Raw genomic sequence first — 24285 nt, forward strand, 5'->3', positions numbered from 1 at the left:
AAAGAATCCTGACTTTTGTTCTCATCACTTGTTTTTATACTGTACATTGCCTGAGAAGCAACACTGTGCACAGTGGGTATGAAGCTGTTTTTTTTTTTTTGGTTTGTTCTATTCTTATGTATCTATTGCTAAAAGTGTACATAAAAGAGAATTAACTTCCGTAAGCTTCCGTAGACTGTGGATCCACATCTCTGCATTGTTGGGATGTGGAACAGCGTGGACTCCCTTCTGTGAAGGTTACTCCTACTCCGCTTGCTCTATACATGTGCATGTATGAACTCGTGTGATGCCATTTAACATATTCTGACCCCGCCCTCGCTATTATAATCAAACACATGTGCAGACAACATGCATGCACATCTGAATTTGCATGACTGCAGGTTTGCTGCATAGGACTCTGTGCCAGTACACATCTGGTGGAGTTCTAGCAACTATGTATAAACAAAAATACACATTGCAGTAAGGGTGCAGGTTTTTCTTCTCGACATGAACACAAATGTGGTACACACTGCTCACCCACCACTTGAACATAAATGGGCTCTTTTAAGAAGCATTATATTTGTCAGCTGCCTCCCGCAACTCAGTCTGTATGATGGATGACTCATCAGTTTAAAATGGATTTTTTTTTATTAAAAACAAGTGAGCATGGTGAGGGGTGGAAAAAAAAAAAAAAAAAAACTGCTGTGGATCTGCTCTCAGATCTACTTCGATCAAAACAACAAGGCTTTTCTGGACACAAATGGAAAATAATTCTTTGTGTCAGAAGGTCAGTTGTAATGGAGTTTTGACAGTGAAGCTTCATGATTAACTTCCAGCTTGGCTGTAACCCCTGGCGACATTTTAACACTCCCATGCATTACTGGGAGAGCAGCGCTGAACCCCAAGCCAATTACAGGCTTCTAGAAGCAACTTGCAAATGACTTAGTTTTTTCCAAGAAAATCCCTGAAGTTGTCGCAACATTACACAAACATTAAATAGGAAGACAGAGCCGGGGCCACTAATACAAATATTGAACTAAGAATAAGGTTTTAAAAATAATAAGCAGATCATTAATATATCAGCACCCAATTAGCTTTAGTCTTAACAAGACCATAGGGGAACGTAATATTAAAAAAAAATAAATAAATAAATAAAAAATTGTACAGCATCACAAATGGATAATAAATAAGTATGAAAGGAGGAGATTCAGCTGTCCATTTTCTTGGCTTTCAGGGCATTTTCCAATATCTTCTTCTTCCACGCTTCATAATCCTGTTTCACACACTCCTCAGAGTCAGCCTCCTTAAGATTTTTCAGAGATGTTGGGTGCTCGTCATCTGAATGGTGGGACAAAATTTGCTTAAACGTACTGAGCTGCCATTTGCAAGCATAGGAGGGTGGGACAAATGTAATAAATTCTATATAACCGTTTTATTGATCACAGACAAATGCTTGTCTGTTCCCAGCCCTTTCACCAAAGCCACCCGAAATAATCTGTCAGCCCGTATTTTCATTCATTAAAAAATATGGAATGAAGAATGACAAACATCTATCTAAACCCCCACTGAGTCAATGTATGGAGACATACAGTATACATTAAAAACCTTACCCTGTTCTTCCTCCTGTTCTAAGGTCTCCAGCAGTGTTTTCTGTCGCTTTTGTGCTTTTTTCACTGGTTCCTTCATGTGAGTCACGTCACCTGTGAATCGCTCAAAAAAGTCAGTTCTCCTAACCTAATAAAGTACTGAATCGTTATTTATTCAGTAGGAGCATTCAGAAGGAGGGTCAGAGTGTCCATGTACATCAGCTGACCTTACAGCAGTCATGCTGCAGTCATGGCAACCAAAACTGAGGAGCCAGGTGACCTCATGTCTTCAGTTTGTATTAATCTGATGTCTGCATTAATCAAGTGATAAAGCAAAAGAGCCTTTGAATGAATGGACTCATATTTAAAGATTGAATGACATGAGAGAGGAGGGATGAGGACGACAGTGGCCTATAGAAGTTGAGCGGGCACTCACGGAAATTAATCAACACCATTCACCAACCAACATTACCACAATCATGTTTTAGGGGAGATGTGAGAATTCTTTCAGCGGAAAAAGCACGAGAAACGGGAGGTAACCTTTCTCCTTATGACATCATAAGGGGACAAATTCCAGATCAGCCCATTTGAGCTGCCGCGCTTTGAATGGTGAAGCAGAATGACCAAAACACTTTACACCTATCACATTTTCTAGTCACTGCAGTACCATAGACAGGCTACGGGAACTCGTATTAATGTTGAATAATCTCACAAAGTCAAATTGTTATGTCAGGGGACCTTTAAGTTTGCAGCTGCACAAAGAGAGCTACACCTTTCACTACACCACAGAAAATTGCTGTACAAAAAAAGTGCACAGAGAGCAGATGACACTAAGCCCTGACATGAGGATCTATCAGACTTCGACCGACAATTAGACTCCCTAATCATATAAATGGGTAAAGTCACAATGTACTTGCAATATCTGGAGATGGAGACACTCCACCTACAGTTGCATACAACTGCACCCACTTCACTTGTGCTTCACCTGGGGGGACAGTCCCCCCCTGGTGCAACTTAGGGATCAGTAAGTGGGATTTGAACCTGGGTCTTCTGGTTCATAGGCAAGTGTGTTACCCATTAGGCTACTACCACCCTTTCATTGTGAGTGTCTAATCCACTAGGAAACTGACACCCTATGGAGCTACTTTGGGGCAGTGCAGTGGCGGCCTAGTGAGAAAGGAAACAGACCTGAAAGCATATGGAGGCACCACACCCTGCTCCCCGGGCGCCTTTCATAGCTGCCCACTGCTCCTCAGATGATTGGTTAAATGCAGAGGACACATTTCACTGTGCTGTGCCACATGTGACAAAAAAATTAATTTCACGTCACTACGTACTGCAGATTTGCTGTCCTAGGCTCTGTAACTGGGAACAGAGTCTGTCAAAAATCCCCTTTTTTGCTCCTGACGCGGCCGCCAGCTTCTTCTCCACTTTTATCTTCATGCATCTATTGGGAGAAAAATCCATAGGATGCATTGCTGTGTCTGCAAACAAACTGGGCTTCAGCGGTGCGCGGAACATTCCTCACCTGCAGGCGGTGAACAAGGCAGCCGTGGTGAAGAGCGGCTTGGTCAGGTCCAGGTCTTGCTGCTGAGCGGCTGGCAGGCTCTCTTCGTACCTGCGGCATGATGTTCAAACAAGTTCCTCAGCATAGCATCTTCTACCTTTTAATGATTTATTGAGTTTTGTGAGTTTAGGAACTTTACAGTAATGTTTCATTTCATATTTCAATGAAATAAACAAAGTAACTATCCAATCAGCCAGTTCATTCTGAGGGTCATTATTGCTCCCCATCACACCCAACATCCACGCTATTAATATATTCAGAGGCAGCTGATTTATTGTGCTGTGTCCTGTGTACAGATAGACTCATGTAGAGAGACAGAGACGGCGTGACATCTAATTTCAAATGTTCCCAAATGACACAGAGAGAAGAGCAAATAGACTTTCACACAGAAATGTCCACAGGGCGTTATATAAGCAGAAAAAGCAGCCTATAAAGACAGGGCTGTCTGATAAAAGCTATAAAAATGTTCTAGCACTCATCATCATCATCATCTCTCTCTGAAATCACACACGTACAACACATAGGACTGTCAGATTAACAGATTATTAAAAAAAAAAATCCTAATATTTTAATTTGAGGGTTTAGTAATGACAACAATGAAATTGGTTGATTATGGTCATTTTTTTAGTAAGTAAAAAGCTGTAACCATGTTCCAATGACCTCACACTTACTGGCCATGAAGGTGAGTTTGATTAACCTAAATTTTAAATCTGCGGCCGCTTTCTTCTGCCACAGCACAGAAACAGCTAATGATCGATTGATCTGGTATTGATGAAGGGATCTGCTAGGGAGCAGCACTGGACCTCTACCTTCCAGCAACTTCCAAGAACATCCTTCATAAAAGCCGGGTCTTGTACCTCGATAAAAGTGGTCTTACAAAAAAAATATAATAATAATTTTTAAGGTAAAATTTTAATACACAACGTGATTATTTCCAGATCAATACCATAAAACCGATCCATCAAACAATGCAACACCTACAGTCAGGCTGCACAGAGGTACACGGTTGCTTTTTCTCCACCTCTGTCTGGAGCTTCTCTAAAGATGCAAAAGGATAGGGGCTTCAAAGGCCAAGATAATGATTCAGAAACGTCACCTTTAATCTTGACAGTGACCCAAAGCACCGAGCCATAGCTGAAGCGAAGCGAAGATCAACGTGCTGAAATGAGTGTCTTGGCCGCAGAAGACAGCTTTGTGCAGGTGATATCCCCCCATAAATGCCACCGAGCTATAAATAAATGCTGGTGGGTGGGATCATTTGTACGGTAGTATACCAAACTTTGGGCACCTTGAAAAATGACTGAGCAGAGGACAAGCTGATCACCAAAATGCACCATTTACAGGTACAAAAATATCCAAAATATTAAAAAGGGCCTGGAGCAACCAAACATGGTCAGTAATTAGGATCACGGTCCTTGGCAGGTACAGCAGCTTGTAAATACTTTTTGCAGCAAGTCGGTCATATGCTACTTGGATTGTTATGGACAAGTTTGGGCCTTAAGGGCATCTGGCCTTTCCTAACAATGATTGTGAACAAGCCAGAGCTCAATAAGCCAATTAAAGCCCAGAACTGTGGCCTGGCATAGCATTTATTTATTTATTTATTTTTAAATTGTGACATGTATGCCCTTCCATGAATATCAAAATCTCACTACACAATTCATAGAGAATGCAGATATTAGAAATTAAATATGCATATAATATGAAAGCTTTTCACCATATTGTAAAAGATTGTGAAAATGAATATCAATACAATAAAAAAAATCCATAATACCAGTAACGTCCAATATTTATAAAAACAATAAAATACACAATACTTAAAAACATCCAGTCCATAAACCAGTAGATTCTATCGGTAGGTCCCTGGTTTGAGTCATACTCCTATTCGTGTAAATCGTGCTGCAACAGAGTCCCGAAAAAAGGGATTAAAAGCCTAAACTCTAAATTACCTGTTTGCACGGAAATGGGCTGATAAGGAGATGAAAGAGGCCAGCTTTTGCACAAATTATTCCTTAGCCCTCATTTATTAGTGCAGCATCCTGTTTTTCTCTCCATTAATGTTTAAAACGAAAGCATTCTTCTCAATATAGCCAACTGCAGGATCTGTTCAGACAAAATCTTAGACTTTCCATTCTCTTTAAGGTTGAATAACAATCAGAATGATAACCCATTACAGGATCATGTTATCAATCATACGTTTGTAAGGTTTTCAAAGCAAAATTGTATTAGTTTGATCCAGATACAAGCTAGCCAGCATCAGCTGTGTTCATTTCAAGACTTGATCCACTTTGCTTTCAAAAAGTGCCCTGATGACAGCCCAAATGCATTATAATTAGTGTTGGGCCATTATCGGCATTAACGTGAGACTCTTATATATATCGCCGTTAATCTATTCACAAAGTTGGGTTGGGAGCTGGGTCTATACTACGCAAGCTATTGTGCCGGAGTTAAATGGTTACACTAGATTTATAAGTATATTTCTTCTTTCTTGTGTCTTTTAGTTTCTTATTTCCTAAAGACTTATTTTGTTTTTGAGAGCCGGTTCAGGTCTCTTGGACACATGGCGTGAGCTGTGAGAGCTGCATGGGGTTTGTGTGCAAAAAGTTATTTCTTTAATTTTAATTTATGTACATATTAGGAATAATTTGCATGTGTGTTATTTTGTGAATATTTTTTTTTTATGTTCTTTTAATACTGTATATTGTAGAGAGAGGTGCAGAAAGACGCAATGTGTGACGCGATGTTCTGACGCGACCTTGCTTTTTTTTACAGGAATGCAGTATTGTAAATTGTGAATGCTTTATGTTAATGTTCAGTTCTCTTGGACACATGGCGTGAGTTGTGAGAGAGAGAGGTGCAGAAAGACACGATGTGTGACGTGACCTTGCTTTTTGTACAGAATACACTTTGCACAGAAAATCTCTTGGGTGTCAGCTCATCATTTGTGGTTCAAGAAACAAAATCAAAAAATTACACAACGCAGAAGAAGAACTACTACACTATGATGACTTTCACCTTGATATTTTAGCACGGATGTATATCTAGCCGAATTGCACTGTAGGGGGCGAGAACGAGTCTTCGAACTGTGAAATGACGACATCAAACGTGACGTGGTAACATGGATGCAGCTATTTAACTGAATAAACAGTTGCTAATACAAGTTCATCTTATTGAACATAATTTATTTTCATCACCAATTATCATAGTAGAACAGCTTTCTCAAGCAGTTTGTGATGCATTTTGGAAATAGGAGATGAGCCCCTGGTCTAATGTGTCACCTGGCTTGAGAAACCCGTTCTCAAAGACTTACTTTTAGTCATTATTTGGGTAGCACACATATTCTGAATGCCTTCGGCAGAATTCAAATAAACCATTTTAATCTAGATTAATTCCAAGATTACAGTGAGATTAATCTAGATTAAGACAATTAATCTATGCCCACCTCTAATTATTATATATATATATATATGTGTGTGTGTGTGTGTGTGTGTGTGATACACGGAAGCACAGCACACGGTGCACACAGTGAAATTTGTCCTCTGCATTTAACCCATCACCCTGAGTGAGAAGTCGGCAGCCATGACAGGCGCCCGGGGAGCAGTGTGTGGGGACGGTGCTTTGCTCAGTGGCACCTTTGCGGCATCCAGGCATCCGTACCGGCAACCTTCTGATTACAGAGCCGCTTCATTAACCACTAGGCCACCACTGCCCCACTTTCTGAAGTGTTGTAATAACCATGAGAACCATCATATTTACACAAATATTTACACAAATAATACTTATTAGCATTATAAAAAGAAAATCCCACACATATTCTCACCGATGAAGTATTTGATTGGCAACCTTTGCGGCATCCAGGCATCCGTACTGGACAGCCAGGTCCCTGAGGCCCAGGTTCGCCTGAAGTCCCAGCATGCACTCCATAGACCGGAGATTACTCTGATACGCCTTCTTACTCAGGCCAGATAGTTTGTTCGCATACTCCTGTTGACGAAACAGATCACACTGCAGGCACCCCGTGCACATCACGCATGCGCATTAGGCCACAAGCGCATACTCTAAAATACCTTGTCCAGGGGGAACTTCATACAATTCGCTGCAAGCTCCAGACATATGACCGCTTTGCTCGTGGCCGTCGTGTTGGCCAGTCCCGTGCATCTAACTTGAGAAAGTCGCATGTATTCTTCAGCTTGGCTGCAACGACAGGGACGCAGGGCATTAACCACCAGACCGAACTGCCAACTAGCCGCGCTAAGTCGATCTTAAAACGAACACATTGAACTCATATACTCCTAAATTTCATTAAACTTCAACATGTTCACCCACCGCAGTATCTTGGCTGACGTTATGCCCATTTTTGAGGCGAGTTTAGAAAACATTTCCGTGTCCATTTTCTCCTTGTCCTTCCAGCGCGCCACCAAACGCAAAATGTTTCGCGGGAAATTTCACGTTTGCAACGCCCACCGTGTGTTTCTCATTATACCATTGGTTCCCGTGAACAGGGGCGTTGCCATTTACTTTTTCGAAAATGCACGCACGTCTTTGCAAATCTGTTGAATTTCCTGATTCTATCCTCATAGGAAGTGTGGAGACGTTGTCTAATAACGTTACTTTGCCAATTTCCTCTCGTTTGCTCTTGTACATTATACACCATTGACGCAACTCATCCCCGTCTCTCTCGCAATTGAGCGTTGTGATTGGCCGTTCATCCCGTTCGTCATTTATCTCCACCTATTGATTGCGGCTTCACGCTCGTCCCTCTTCGGACCAGCCAATCAGCACACGGTCTGGGGGAACGGGCGGATCCGTGCGCTGGGATCAGTCACATGACTGGGACGAGTTTCAGGGGGGTTACCAGTGTTTCCTGAAACAGCCTTTTTTATCATGGTAAGTTGAATATTGTACGTATTCCGCACCTACCCTCTTTATCGGTGCGCAACGACAGTAGGCTCGTTGTCGTCTCGTCAGCAGAACGCCTCGACGCCCGTTTGCCTTCAGTAGTGTCTGATGTTAAGGCCTTGCTGGCGAGCTAGCATCAGTTGCTCGGGAAACAGGGGCATTTTTTTGCCCTCGGCACCGGATGGGAATATAAAGGCTTTAATGTAATTGTTTGCCCGTTCCGGGCCCGCGGAGCGGTTTGCGGTTGACTAATTCGTATGCGTCTCCGGCGTTGCGGGGACACGCCGACACGCTAGCCCATTGCTAGCAGAGGCTAACTAGCCGGACGGCTAGTGGTTTCAAGAGCGCTTGGAGCTGTCATTCCTGCTTTGACGGCAGATGGGCACACTGTCACCGCGGCCTGGCGTGCACATCGGCGTCGGTATTCCCGGGAGAACCGTCGTTGCCTGTTTCCGCAGGATGCATGTCGGGAATGGGGCTGTCGTCGCCCTGGCTTGTTGCATTGGTCTGGAAAGTGTGTTAAAAGTCCTTTAATGTTAAAGCGTCCCCGATCCAGATAGTTCCCTGTTGGTATTTTGCTAAAATACCTATCCTCATAATGAACGTAGGGTTTTTTTTTTTTTTTTTTTTTTTTTTAAAAGGTCTGCAGGTTATCCATAAGTCACGTGCTGTTCTGGCACCCAGAAGGGGAATCTTTGGTTACTATATTAAATATCATTTTAACAATCATAACGCATAAAACAGGTACATAGCCTTGCTATGTTCTGGGTTGTATTTCCCCATAGCATTTTAATATATTTAACTCAGAAATTACTCCTATGATAATTATTACCTTAATCATCTGCATTAATATTATTTTCTTTTTAGATGTTCTAAAGATTCATACAGTAACCAATTTCTACCAATTGTTTAGTAATGGCTCTTATTCACTTTTCTTCCATGTTGATTGAAATGTGGAATTCGACTAAATGAAATAAGTGGTGTGAAATTTGTTGTGAATATAGATAAAAAACGGGACCATTTGTATGCTCTGCACTGGTTTAATTCTGCTGTGGAATGGTGCTTTTAAAGATGAGACAAACATTCATGAATTGACTTTGAACACTAAGATTCATCATTATCACAACCTCTGTTCGTCCAGCCTAGAATTCCCGACTCCCTGTTCTTGGTTGGCGATGTAGATCATATATACCGTAGCAGCTCCAGTCTACATGATGGGGGAATTTAAATCCACCAGCTGGCCTGGGCGGGGCCAGGGGACGCCGTTGCCGAGATATGCTGCTTGCCCTGCCGCTGCCCTGCCGCTGCCCGTTTGGCCCTGGCTAAGCAGCAGTAGATGAGCCGATATGTGAAAAATGGAACGAATGCATGCCTGTTTTTTTTTGTTTCTTGTAGCCAACCACACAGCAGTCACCCCAGGATGAGCAGGAGAAGCTGCTGGACGAGGCTGTGCAGGCAGTCAAGGTGCAGTCCTTTCAGATGAAACGCTGCTTGGTGAGTAGCTGTGTACAAGGTCTGTTCAAGTTGACTGCGCTTGTGCTCCGGTTCATGTATTTATTCGTTTTTTTTTTCTTTTTCGGTCTGTTAATTCCTGTCCAGGACAAGAACAAGCTCATGGATGCATTGAAGCATGCCTCAAATATGCTGGGGGAGCTCCGAACTTCAATGCTGTCTCCGAAAAGTTACTATGAGCTCTGTATCCTTGTCATTACGTGATCAAAACGTGGACTCAGCGAGCGTTATCTGGCACATTATGCAACATGGTGTAACAGGTTTATTAATTCTGGTCATGTTGTGTCATGTTCTGAACTAAACCAGAGAGTAGATGGGCATAGTCTATTCTCTGCTTATTCCAGAGCAGTTTACAGCGCTTTAACACACCCATCCTTGAAATCCCTCATTTGTTTCACTATGACCCGATCTGTAAACACCATTCGCTTAATAACTCAGAATTTACCAAAAAGGAAGGTTTTTACTGTCATGTAATGTTAAGATTTGGAATTAGTATTTGGCCTGGATAAGTCTATGCCTACTTTGCTTTAACTTTTATGTAGACATGGCCATCTCTGATGAGCTGCACTACCTGGAAGTGTATCTGACTGATGAATTTGCTAAAGGCAGAAAGGTGGCTGACCTGTATGAGCTGGTCCAGTATGCTGGCAACATCATCCCCCGACTGTGAGTGTAACCTGTCACCCCGACATCTGTGCAGAACCAAAAGAAATGATGCTGCTTCATCATCTCTTATTATTTTAACTCTGTTTCACTTTCAACAGAGCTTCAATTCACATGGTTTTTGTAGAACTATTTTGTGGCCAGATTGCATTTTTGTGCCTTTAGGTTGACCAGGGACACCGTACATCTGCAATTCTGTTTAAATAGAGGATGTGTGAAAACATGCTTTTCATAAATGTGCAAGACTAATGTTGTAGTCATTGAAGTGCATTGTATCACAAATACCAATATCCCCAACTGAACTATTAAGGGGTAGTACAGTGCATCCGGAAAGTATTCACAGCGCACCACTTTTTCCACATTTTATGTTACAGCCTTATTCCTAAATGGATTAAATTAAATTTCTTCCTCAGAATTCTACACACAACACCCCTTAATGACAATGTGAATAAATGTACTTGGTTTTGGTTAATAAAAAACCCTTTTACATAAGTATTCACAGCCTTTTTCATGAAATTCAAAACTGAGATCAGGTGTGTTTTCCCCCTGAGATGTTTCTGCAGCTTAGTTGGAGTGCACACACATCTATATAAGGTCCCACAGTTGACAATACACGTCAGAACACAAACCAAGCATGAAGTCAAAGGAATTAACTGTAGACCGCCAAGACAGGATGGTCTTGAGGCACAAATCTGGGGAAGGATACAAAACAATCTCTGCTGCTTTGAAGGTCCCAATGAGCACAGAAGTTCAAAACCACCAGAACTCTTCCTAGAGCTGTCCGGCTGCCTAAACTGGGTGATCGGTGGAGAAGGGCCTTAGTCAGGGAGGTGACCAAGATGGTCACTTTGTCCGGGCTCTGTGTAGAGAGGAGAACCATGGAGAAGGGCAACCATCTCTGCAGCAATCCACCGATCAGGCCTGTATGGTAGAGAAGCCAGACAGAAGCCACTCTCTAGTAAAAGGCACATGGAGTTTGCCAGACTACGCCTGAAGGACTCGGACCATGAGAATCAAAATTCTCTGGTCTGATGAGGCAAAGATTGAACTCTTTGGTGTGAATGGCAGGAGTCACATTTGGAGGAAACCAGGCACCATTCATCACGAAAGTAATATCATCCCTACAGTGAAGCATGGCAGCATCCTTTTGTGGGCATGTTTATTAGCTGCATGAACTTGCTAAAGGGAAAAAGGACTGCAGCAATGTACAGAGTCATCCTGGATGAAAACCTCCTCTCAGACAGAGAGCAGGTTCATCTTTCAGCATGACGGCATCCTAAACATACAGCCAAGATATCAAGTGTCCCAGCTTGAGCCCAGATTTGAGTCCGATTGAACATCTCTGGTGAGATCTTAAAATGGCTGAGCACCGATGTTCCCCATCCAATGTGCCAAGCTTGTGGCATCATGTTCAAAAAGACTTGAGGCTGTAATTGCTGCCAAAGGTGCATCAACAAAGTATTGCGCAAAGGCTGTGAATATACATGTGGTATATATAAGAGTGGAAAGGGGGTCTGAATGCTTTCAGTTACCCACAGTATATCAATTTATTTATCTATTCACACACCGCACTTATATACACTATTTAAATAAATGCATGAAATGCATTTTAATGTATTTTAAACTAACAAAGAACAAGACCTTGTTTGTCATGCTGCAGAAATGGAATAAAAAGTGCATTGTGTAATTACATAGTTGTAAAAAAAGCTAAGACACAGCCATACTTATAGTGGCAATGAAGATATTCATATATCAATTCAACAACTTTACTCCCCTCGCAAAACTCCATGTATAATTCGGAATGTTTGCTAAAGCTGTCCTGCTGCTCCAAGAACTTCTTGGAAACTGACTTGTGTACATCTTCCGCTTTTTTTGCCTGTTTATCTGGTTGAAATCGGAAATACTCCCTGTCAGTGCTCTTTACATTTTTTTTTTTAGCTAACTTGCCGCTGAATTAATGCTAATTAATGCTTAAAGTGTGTCTCTCATGTAAACATTGGGTCCTCCAGGTAGCCGGGAAAAGGGCTGCCCAATGCAATTCCTGTTGCCAATTTAGTCAACCGGCTAATTGATATAACAATGCTAATTGATATTGTTACTAAATTTCTTTATCAATACTCAATCAATACTAAATTTAAGTACTGATTAGTATGTGACTATTTTTTTTTACAACATTAGTAGTACAAATGTCCTAGATATAATATTTTTCTTTTATTTTCATTATATACCATCTGTGATTGTCTGCACATGAAGGCTTTCTTCTCCCAATGCATATTTTTCTAGTTCCAATTGAACACCATTAGATGAAGCCATATGCTATTCCATCATTATTTTGTTTGTCTCCTGCTGCCAGTCTGTCACCATGTCTCCCCTGCAGATGGTGAGGACATTGTAGCATCTGCCCTGTGTCTCATACTAATCTGTCACCTCTGGCTCGTTCTTCCTCCGGACCCTCAGGTACCTGCTGATCACTGTAGGGGTGGTGTATGTGCGCTCCTTCCCTCAGTCGCGGAAAGACATCCTGAAGGACCTGGTGGAGATGTGTCGTGGGGTGCAGCACCCTCTCCGGGGCCTGTTCCTCAGGAACTACTTGCTGCAATGCACCCGCAACATCCTCCCTGACGATGGGGAGCAGGCAGAGTACGAGCACATGTCAATCTTTGGATCTTAAGTGCTACTTAATCTGTGATTTAAACACATAAATTCTGTGCACAGTTTCTAAAGGCAGGTGAAGTATTTATTAATCACCAGGAGGTTTATTAGTTCGTAGTGTCACACTGAACCAAACTCAGTGCACTTTCATTTACAACATTTATTCTATTTTTATTTTTTTTGTAATTTAGTTACAACAATTTCAACAATTTAGTCACAACCCAGGATTTTACTGTAGAAACAGTAGGGTGGTAGTGGCCTAGTGGGTAACACACTCGCCTCTGAACCAGGAGACCCAGGTTCAAATCCCACTTACTACCATTGTGTCCCTGAGCAAGACACTTAACCCTAAGTTGCTCCAGTGGGGGACTGTCCCTGTAACTACTGATTGTAAGTCGCTCTGGATAAGGGCGTCTGATAAATGCCGTAAATGTAAATGTAAGAAACATTCTGAATTGTGAATACTTTTTTGATCAGTCCAAGGTGGCCTAGCAGCAAAGGAAGTGGACTCGTAACCGAAAGGTTGCTGGTTCAAATACAAAACTGCCAAGGTCCCACTGAGGTCGTCCCAAGGTACCGTCCCCACAGACTGCTCCCCGGGTGCCTTTCATGGCTGCCCACTGCTCACTAAGGGTGATGCAGGGTTAAATGCAGTGGACACACGTGCTGTGCTGTGCATTACCATGACAAAAGCAGTCACTTTCACTATTTGACCTCCTGGACCATACAACAGAAACATTTACCTTACGTGTAGTTAATACCATTTTATATACCATTTTTTTTTAAGATTCACTAGTATTTCAGACTGTATAATAAAGAATGCATGATAAATAACAATATAATTATAATGTAAGCAGTCTGCTCATGTTACCCATCTGTGGATGAGGAACATGTACTCAGTTTAGTCTCCATTTTGCAGCAGGATTGCCTTTCATTATTCCTCAAATTTAATTTGTGTGGCTTTTGTATAAATTTGACCATGTCAGATACATGAAATTGCCAACCAGTGAGCAACCACAGGCATTAACTCACCATCATCAGATATTTCTTTATATGCTAGAGGATTGGATCTCCAGTTTCAGCTCAGTGATGGTGCAGTTTATTTTTATATTTTATGTCAGTGAAGTGAATGCCTCGATGCTGCTACCCCGTCTGTCTCTGCAGGGAGGAGATGACTGGAGACATCAACGACTCTGTTGACTTTGTGCTACTGAATTTTGCTGAGATGAACAAACTGTGGGTGCGTATGCAGCACCAAGGCCACAGTCGTGACCGGGAGAAGCGAGAGAAAGAGCGGCAGGAGCTCCGCATCCTGGTGGGGACCAATCTTGTCCGACTGAGCCAGCTGGAGGGGGTCAACGTGGACAAATATAAGCAGGTGTGTACTTGTCTGGCATTCATTTCTACGTCTGTCTACCTGACTTTCCTCTAACTACAGTACCAAGAAGACATTTCAGGTGGGTCCACAGAGGAATCCCACTCTGCAGGTACCTGTCTGCCATTACGCAGTGAATGATGTGGATTATGTGGATATCAAAAGAAAACCACCCTTTGAAAGCTGATTGTTTTTCTTTTTTTATTTATTTTTAAATAATGAAGCCGCAGCATCCTGTCTTGGGGTGAGAGTCAGAGAGAGCCGGTCTCCATAAGATGAGAACAGCACTTGATCTTAAGAGCTGCTGTCAGGCAGAGAGAAAGCTTTCTTTCTTTTGATGTGTACTTCTGGTGTTGTTTGTGTGCCTTGATCTCAGTAAAAAGGGGCGCAGCCTCAGTCGGACCTGAAATAAAGAACATTTTATTTCTATCTATAATACTTTATTTATTTATTTATTTTAAAAATTAATTTATGAAAGTGCGCCTGGAGCACGTCGAGTGCTCCGTCCTCCAGATATGCACAGAACTGTGGATGTGTTGATGTGTCTTGTCATGATGCCATTGCAGCCTTTTATCACTGCGCAGCAAAAAAATAAGACTCCTGATTACTTTTGTCATTTATGAAATGAGATTTCCGAGATGGAGAAGAAATCCATTGAACCACAAGTTTGTTAGTACATGATAATTTATACAACGTACAATTGGAACGCAATGAAATGTAGAAGTATGTTTCCATTAGTCTGTAATCTCCTAATGAAACTCTGTTAGCCTTGTAAATTGTGAGCAGGGCCTTTTGCACATGACATCTGGCCATGTTTCTATGGTACTGATGAACCGATGAACGGAACATTAACTGTTGTGTCAGTGCATTGAAATGAGAGATTGAACCCAGCAACACCTGAAAGGCAAAGACAACAGAATAAAGATAAAAACAGCATTTGCAGGATTTTTAAAAATAAATTTTGGTCCATGTGACTGCCGCCTGTACGAATGTAGAGGTGTCCACTCTTCACGCAGGGATGTCTGTGACATCTTTTTTTTTTTTTTACATGCCAAATGTGTCAGGCAGGATTTCCAAAAGTGATGTGCTTAATATGCCTCACTGACATATGACTGACACCTTGGATTCTAAAATGCGCAAAAAGATGGATGAGGCACAAATCATTAGTTGGTCTCTAAAAATAGATTTCAGAATATAACCACTTGGTGTTACTATTGATTCTCTTGATGGTTTATGCCACTGCAGATTGTTCTACCTGGAGTTCTGGAGCAGGTGGTGAACTGCAGAGATTCACTGGCACAGGAATACCTCATGGAGTGCATAATACAGGTATAACAGAGGCTGTTCTGTCAAAGCAGTCCATATCCAGGTACAGTTCCTTTTGGTCATGAGTAGACAGTTATTTGTATTAATTAGTTGAATGCTCTAATGGAATTTTTACAATTTACGTTTTCTTGTTGCCCATCCTTTCCACATATCTGATCTCACACTATAGGGAATTATAAAAGGTCTATCTTATACACAGTAAGTTTAAAACTAGACAAGTTTTGTGTGGAAGAAGGTTTTTTTTTTTTTTAACCCCGTAATGAGTCATTGTCCTACCCTCAGGTTTTCCCGGATGAGTTCCACCTGCAGACACTGAACCCGTTCCTGCGCTCGTGCGCCGAACTGCACCAGCACGTCAATGTGAAGAACATCATCATCGCTCTCATTGACCGGTGAAGTGCAGCAGAAATGCAAGGCCTTTGTCTGAAGTTTCTTTGTTGTGCGTGTATGTTTGACTCTGTGTCTCTCTCACCTTCTCTCCAGATTGGCACTGTTCGCCCACAGGGAAGATGGCCCTGGCATTCCAGCAGAAATCAAACTGTTTGACATTTTCTCTCAGCAAGTAGCTACTGTTATACAGGTATTTGTTGTACTACTGGTGTATTCACATATGTGAATTATATATTTATTTGTTGTTTTAAAACATTTTTTTCTTAACTGTATGCATGTAAGTGGTGTTTGGCACAAAAAAAGCTAAATATCAAATGATTTTGTTCTGTAAACCTAGTTTTGTTTTTTAGTTCAGCTGCATAACTTAACAATGGCTTTAATTAAATACTGAATTTTGATGTGTGAAAGGTGTGTGTGTGTGTGTGTGTGTGTATGTGTATCTAAATGGTGGTTTTATGTGTAAATTGAATATTTTGCTGTACAAGTTGAACGATTAAGTCTTTGCAAGTTCAGTAAAGGTTTGTTTTGTCCTTCAGTCCCGTCAGGACATGCCCTCAGAAGATGTAGTGTCCTTGCAAGTGTCTCTCATCAACCTGGCAATGAAGTGCTACCCAGACCGTGTAGATTATGTAGACAAGGTGTTGGAGAGCACTGTGGAGATCTTTAACAAGCTGAACCTGGAACAGTAAGTGCAGTGGGACCTATCCATATTCTTCTGCCAATAAACAATTGCAACACATTTCCACTCAATGGTAATATGAACCGTTTTAAAATGACCCTTTTAGCCGATGACAGCGAGCACCAGTAAATTGAGTGTTTCCTCTGCTTCTGTAATTTTCCTTTTCAGTGGAAATCTTGAGGCTTCCTTTCAAAACCAAAACGACAAAGATGAACGGTTTTAGATGAAGATAATGATGTTTGTACATTGTCGATATAACAATGCTGTGTGTTTTTTTTTTTTTATTTTTATCCTTATACTTTTTTGATCCACTACCATCACATTTTCCACTTCTTATAGTCTGCTTTAAACCTCTCCTACTCTCCAACTTCAAATGTCATGCAGTTACAGTTGTGCAATGATGGTTGTATTTTTGGCTCATGTTGACGTGCATTGTATTCATCAGCATCGCGACCAGTAGTGCTGTCTCTAAAGAGCTGACGCGGTTGCTGAAGATCCCGGTGGACACCTACAACAACATCTTGACTGTGCTGGAGCTCAAACATTTCCCTCCACTCTTCGAGTACTTTGACTACGAGTCGAGAAAGAGCATGAGCTGCTATGTGCTGAGCAACACCCTGGACTTCAACACCACCATCGTGGCCCAGGAGCAGGTCTCTCCTTCACACCCAACATCCCCCAACCCCCCGTCCCAATCACTGTTACTGATTTAGGTGGAAGTTTGTCATCAGACTGTTCAGATAAACTTACTGTCCCCTATGAAGCCTCCCCATGTTGCTGTCATTAAAATTATGAGTAGGGATAAGTGCTACCCCGCTCCCCCAATACATCATATTTATGCAGGTATATTCTTCAGGATATGCAATTAATAAATTCAATAAAAAAAATTATAAATTTAAAAAAATGTAGGAACAGTGAGCAGGAAACTTTTTCCCATATTGATTTAAAGAGCTGTGAAATTATAATCTGTATTTCAGTTAGTTGTGATAAATTATTTTCTGTTATTTTAATGAATATAATTCTGTTGGTATTAATTAATTTGAATGTCAGTGGGGAAACTCAGAACTTTTTTTTTCTAGGATCAAAATGTTAATTTAACTCCAAGTCTGTAATTCTTTGTGTGAGCATGTGTCTACATCTTTTTAAGTCTTTGTGGTCCCCCGGTTCCCTTCTTTCTTTCTCCCCCCACTCTACTCCCCCCTGGCATGCAGTTTAAGGGTGTTGTCAGAACCTTTTTTAGCTTGTCACTTACTGTATAGTCAGCTGTGAATCACTGTGGTTCATGGTGCTTAATTGTAAGTTCACAATTTGTGTGTGTGTGTTTCACAGGCCCATAGGAATATTTTATTAAAATAGCTTACATTTTTCATCAGTTGCCAATATTTGAGGGTGAATATAAATAACCAATGACTTTCTAGTTGTACTGATTTACTGTTTTAGGTTTTATTGTTTGTAGTGTAACTGGCCAACACACACAGTCCCACCGCACCTACTTCATCAAAAGAACTTTCTTCTCTCTGTTAACAGGTGGACGCCATCCTGAATCTGGTTTCAACACTGATCCAGGACCAGCCGGATCAGCCAGCTGAGGACCCCGACCCTGAGGATTTTGCTGAGGAGCAGAGCCTGGTGGGCCGATTCATTCACCTGCTCCACTCACAAGATGCTGACCAGCAGTACTTGGTAGGTGGCTCCACTTCCTCCATTTTCCGCAAGTAGAGTTGCTTTGACCTTTTGTTGCTAGAAACTTGGAGAGAACCTATTTCTCAGAACCAGGAATAGAAACATGGCTTTCTAAAAGGGAAAGAATTTGTCACCCTCATGTCACACTCAATTGAATGTGATCCCTTGATTGTTCCCTCAGATTTTAAACACAGCCAGGAAGCATTTCGGAGCCGGGGGCAACCAGAGGATCCGCTACACCCTGCCCCCGCTGGTGTTCGCAGCTTATCAGCTGGCCTTCCGCTACAAAGAGAACTCCTCCTCGGTATGAGTCATAAGACCAGCCCGCCTGTTCCCTCCCTCCGTGTCACCTGATAATGCACTCCAGCAGGGTGTTGCAGCATAGCACCAGAGGATTTCAGAAAGCACCATGCCTTAGTCATGAGCCGGGAACAAAAGAAACATGCCATTCTTCTTTTTTTTTTTTTTTTTTGGCGGTTCTTTCCACACCATTGGAAACGTCAGAATAGTTTTTAGCTTTTCATTCCAAGAAGGTTTGACAACAAAAAAAGCACATTTTTCTCCCCAAAATCCTGCAGAGTCTAAAAATACCAGACAGATGGACTATTCACAGAATGTAATGAAGGCACAGTTTTTTTGTCTTATTTCTCTATGTATGAGCAGGTGTTCTTATACCCTCAGTCATTGATTTTCAATTCAAGTTGCGGGGAGGTGGATGCTACTGAAAGCTCCATGATTATAGTACTTTTCTCCACATCTTCCATACAGGATGACAAGTGGGAAAAGAAGTGCCAGAAGATCTTCTCCTTCGCCCACCAAACGATCAGTGCCCTGATCAAAGCAGAGTTGGCAGAATTGCCCCTTCGACTCTTCCTCCAGGGAGCGCTGGCAGCCGGAGAGATTGGATTTGAGAACCACGAAACCGTGGCTTATGAGTTCATGTCTCAGGTACATGTGGGACCTGTTTTTTTATTTAAACGCACGGCCAGCGCTGAGACCTGTACACCTGCAGCTCAGGAGCATTTCCTGCCGCTTGTGCGCGATGACCGTCACAGACGATATTGTGACATCTTTTTAATAGTGCATATATGCTTGTGTTCGATTTATACTCCACGCCAGGCCTTTTCCCTGTACGAGGATGAGATCAGCGACTCCAAGGCCCAGCTGGCTGCCATCACACTCATCATTGGCACATTCGAGCGCATGCGCTGCTTCAGCGAGGAGAACCACGAGCCCCTGCGGACGCAGTGTGCCCTCGCTGCCTCCAAGCTGCTGAAGAAACCGGACCAGTGTCGTGCAGTCAGCATCTGCGCACACCTCTTTTGGTCTGGCCGCAACACTGATAAGAACGGAGAAGAGGTTGGTCACAGAACATTTACCAGTCTAACCTTCAGCATTTCACTAGTATTTATTAAGTATTAACCTGTTATATTAGCACATTGTCTTTATCATATTTTTTTTCCTATCTGCATCTTAGCTATTTCACTCTTAACACTATAAGAGGCTGAAAATGTGAATCTTTTACAGAAAATTCTCTGAATATTGTAAAAAAGAGGGTATTTTGGGAATCCGATTCCTCAGTTGGAACTGTTTACCTTTGGCATATCATTATTGCCATAATCATGACATGCTCATTACCATGAAGGAGAAGTTCTTACTCTCTTCCTAACCCTAACTGGTTGAGAAGCCAGGAATATGAAATGCTATCATAAGAGCAAAGGTCTGCTGCTTTGAAATACCTAAAGTATAAACCTTTTTTTAAAATAAATATCTCATAGTTTTGTGTCTCAATTTTTGGTCTGAAAGGAAAGATATGTTTGCATGTAACATGAGACCCTTATCCATAGAGAGTGGCTTCTATTCAGTAATCACAGGTTCAGTCTCCCAATCTCCCCCCCCTTCACCACAAACAGAATATTAATCAACCCATGACCCCCTTGGTTCAAACCTGTCATATGGTTAAGCGTTTAAGAAATCACTCAAATATTTGCCTCCATTTAGGGGATAAATGGTGTTGCTTCTGCTCGTGCATGCATTTCATGCATGGTAATAAATGAATAATGAATTTACATTTAATTCAGGTTTTTAGAGAAATGTTCAAGTCCAAAATGCAAGTGCCGTCTGGGTTTTTTTTTTTCTTCTTCTTTTTTTCCTGGTGCAAATGTGGGCGGTGAACACGGGTGGGTGGTACTAACTTTCAGCTCCAGATTGCCACCGCAATCAGGCCCGAAGGACGTGAGATCTGGTGCCTTTGAAACCTTTGAAGCTGCATTTATAGAAAATAGTTGCAAAGAACTTTCTTAATTGCCACGTTGCCATTTTCTTGCTTAAACGGGAGGTCCCATTTAGGTTAATTGCTCGACATTGGGCACACAGGGTATCTTTGCCCAATCAGTAGTGCATAATGGGTGCATGTTTGACCATCATTATCATTTTACATGCTTGTAGGAGGATGAGAGGACATGTATTTATACATCAACTGCTTGTGAGGAAATCAGTGCTGTTTTTCTGAAGGCTCTTATGTAGGGATTTGTATTGGCAAGGATCTCACGATACGATTATATCATGATATATTGTGATACTGTACCTATTGCGATATTTTACAGTTCACTCAAAATGTAAAAACAGTGCTGAAATACAAGATGCTGTGATCTGTAATTCTGGACTAAACTCGTCTACAAAAATGTTGATAATTGATGTCCCCATATCTATTCAATATCACCACGTAAAAAATGTTGCTGTATGTAACACCCCTAAACTAATTTATTTTCTGTGTGTATGATTTGAAAATGCTCTATGAAATTACGTGTTTAATGTGAGCTGAATTTTTTTTGTCTATGAGATAAATAACTGCGACAGGATTCACCGCTGCTTAAGTTCATAGCGGAAGGCAGATAGATATGACAAGATGATTAATTACCTGCCGTTTTGTCTGGATGAATCGGGTAAATGCCTTGTTTACACTCATCTGTCTGTGTGTTTTCACAGATCCGAGATGGCAAGAGAGTGATGGAGTGCCTGAAAAAGGCTCTGAAAATTGCCAATCAGTGCATGGATCCGTCCTTGCAAGTGCAGCTCTTCATCGAGATCCTGAACAGATACGTGTGCTTTTACGAGCGAGAGAATGACGCGGTACGACCCTACTCTGTGCTTCCACTCTGTCTATTACGGTTGCCTGTCTTGACTCCTATTTTAGAGGTTGCACAAACACACCCCAACACCACATGGACACATTTTCTTTGTTTGTGGAAGGAGTCTCAGCACTGACCTGAATTTCCTGGATGACTGGAATTAGGTTGGGACTTGCTGAAGCACATATCGTCGCTCGGGGTCTTGCAGTTATTAGGCGTGCAGCAGGGGATGTGAGGAGCAAAGCAAGATAGGAAAAGGCGGAAAAGCACCCACACTCCCTGCCGGGAGGAAGAGGGCTTTATGTGTGCATGCCCGCCACCGGCTCTCATTATCGGCCTCTTAATCTGAACACCCAGCGGGCACGGGGCACCACAGCTTGATTTTCTATGAAGGCAGGACAACAGGAAACAGCCCGTGCACCCACTGGCTTTTTGTTGACAGAGTGCTTCTGGCTCTTGAGATGGTGCCGACACCATTAGAGCCATTTAATTCTCTCTATCGCAATCAGATAGTTCATTATGTCTGAGAAGGTGCGTGATGGAATGTGCTTTCTCATTTCATATATTCCCGCCTTGTTTCTCGTTTATTCGTTGGCAACACTCACCTGCGAACCTGAAGACCACAAGGGGCGTAAATGCCATAAATGTAAATGTTTATTGTGACAGGAAGACATAAAGTGAGTTTAAATAGAGAACATTAGACATGAAGACATTTCTAAGTCATCCTATCTTTTAAAACTAGTAAATGTAAATTCAAATTCAAATTTTATTTGTCACATACACAGTCATACACTGTATGATATGCTTTTAATGACTGCTACAGACCAGATTATTGCAAATATTGCAAGTAAAACATAACCAAATATTACATATATTTTGTGTTTTAGGTTAAAGACAAAAGTGTAACAGGTAGGGTGAAGGTGTGCAAATAGGTTGAGTCAAAGTATAAAGTGACAAGGTAAATGTGCAAGGATAAAAAGAGTTAAATACATATCAGATTACATATCATATATACCACATACAGAAGTGGTATTTATGATAGGAGACAGGATTTCAATGTTGAGTGTAAAAGATCATTAAATGGTTGGATGTTCATTTTAGCTTTCTATTATTGGATTGATTGAATTTATTTCAATCTAACTGGTCTAATTTTTAACTTAGCCCATGCATCTCAGAAAATTTAAATATTGTAATATGTAAAATGTTTTTCAGATTTTAATTCTGAAAGGGAAACCGTAATGCTATATGTTACATTTTGCTATTTTTTAAAAAATAACTTGTTTTTAAATATTTTTTAAATATTACCTCATAAAAGATATAATACAGAAATGTCCAACTTCTGAAAAGTTTCTTAGCTAGTACTTGGTTGAGGGTGAAGAATTGAAGGTTTACCTTTTTGAGTCTCTTGGTTCGGTAATCCACTATCCTCAATGCACTGCTAATTTCTATACAATGCCCCTATTTCTAAACAACATCCCAAAAATGTGGTACAATTCTACTACAATATAAAGTTTTCTTTATTTTCTTCCACAGGTAACTGTGCAGGTTCTTAATCAACTGATTCAGAAGATTCGTGAAGATCTACCCAACCTGGAGGCAAGCGAGGAGACTGAGCAGATCAACAAACACTTCCACAACACACTGGAGCACCTGCGCCTTCAGCGGGAGTCCCCTGAGGCGGAGGGACCCGCCTACGAGGGCCTAGTGCTGTAGGGGGGCGGGGCGCCACCAACGCAGATACACCTTTTATGTACATGCATACAAACACAGAGATATATATGTGTATATACACATGCAGACACACACCAGGGTATTCCATTCAGGGGCCACCGCCAGCTCTGCCTGCCTCCTTGTCCTCGCTCGCTCACTCTCTCTCTCTCTCTCTCGCTCATTTTTTTTTTTTTTTTTTTTTGTCCCTTACGGGAGGACTTTGTGACGGATGCTGAGATAACCTAGTTGCTGAGAGCAGCTGTCCCTGCGATTCTTGTCCCTGGCTCCAGCAGTCCAGCGCCTGCTCCTTCTACCTGTGGCCCTCTCGTGTGCGCGTGTGTTTTTTTTTTTGTTTTTTTTTTTTTTCTCTTTTTCTTCATTCTTGTCTATCGTTTGGCTTATTTTAATTTCCTTCAGCCCCCCTCACCTTTTATCCCTTATGGTGGCAGTTGCCAGTTTGTAGGCAGGAGAACAGTTTGCTGGTGTATGCCTCGGTGTAGAGATGCCTTGCCTTGTACATTTGAATTCACACATTTGAGGACCCTGCCAACGAGCAAGAGCGTAGCTATGGCTGTGAAAACCCTCGTCCCTGTTCATTCAGTCACCTTTTTTTGTCAAGGGGTGCATCTCATCTCATGAATATTTTCTGAATTTTGAAATTCCCCATATATATATTGTTAAGTGTAATCTAATTGTAAACCAGCTAATCGAGAATAATGAGTGTCATCGGTTTCATGTCATTTGCACAAAATGAATAAATGAATTGATATTAATCTAACATGTCTGCAACACAATTACTTAAGTGGTGTCAGTTGTAATGATCGACAGCTCCTGCTGTGTCTGCTGTCGTAGAAATCGCTCATGAAGTGGAAGTGCACTTTTTTATTTGGGGGGGGTGCTGATGATAAAAAAAAAAAAAAAAAACTGCTTTGATCAATAACCAATCACCGTCAGCCAAAACATATTTTCCACTAAACTGCTCCTCCTGCCCTAAAACGTGGAGGTCTTCAGTGAGCCGGCTTTACCATCGATTTGCGCTGTGTGGATCTGTTGCTGGGTAACCGCACCAAGGCTCGCAGGCTTTGGTTCTTCATTGTTGGACTCATATTGTCCTCAAACCATGATTGATGATT

At 41.6% G+C, this 24285-nt stretch overlaps 2 protein-coding genes across 2 annotated transcripts; one reads left to right on the top strand and one right to left on the bottom strand.

Moving 5' to 3' along the window:
- Window positions 1-32: 32 nt before the first annotated feature.
- On the bottom strand, window positions 33-7775 carry orc6 (origin recognition complex, subunit 6). Its single transcript, XM_028956885.1, has 7 exons — window positions 7459-7775; window positions 7200-7326; window positions 6953-7116; window positions 3094-3183; window positions 2903-3012; window positions 1590-1679; window positions 33-1317 (listed from the first exon to the last, which is right to left on the bottom strand). The coding sequence occupies exons 1-7, from the start codon at window positions 7521-7523 to the stop codon at window positions 1187-1189; spliced, it is 777 nt and encodes a 258-aa protein (XP_028812718.1). The 5' UTR covers window positions 7524-7775; the 3' UTR covers window positions 33-1186.
- A 149-nt stretch (window positions 7776-7924) lies between these two features.
- vps35 (VPS35 retromer complex component) lies at window positions 7925-24101 on the top strand. Its single transcript, XM_028956567.1, has 17 exons — window positions 7925-8019; window positions 9427-9525; window positions 9631-9727; window positions 10086-10209; window positions 12664-12846; window positions 14023-14236; window positions 15479-15562; window positions 15842-15951; window positions 16043-16139; window positions 16486-16634; window positions 17074-17281; window positions 18156-18311; window positions 18493-18615; window positions 19080-19259; window positions 19431-19670; window positions 21300-21443; window positions 22976-24101. The coding sequence occupies exons 1-17, from the start codon at window positions 8017-8019 to the stop codon at window positions 23153-23155; spliced, it is 2391 nt and encodes a 796-aa protein (XP_028812400.1). The 5' UTR covers window positions 7925-8016; the 3' UTR covers window positions 23156-24101.
- Window positions 24102-24285: the final 184 nt, after the last annotated feature.

The sequence above is a fragment of the Denticeps clupeoides genome, chromosome 16, assembly GCF_900700375.1.
Source record: "Denticeps clupeoides chromosome 16, fDenClu1.1, whole genome shotgun sequence".
NCBI lineage: Eukaryota > Metazoa > Chordata > Actinopteri > Clupeiformes > Denticipitidae > Denticeps > Denticeps clupeoides.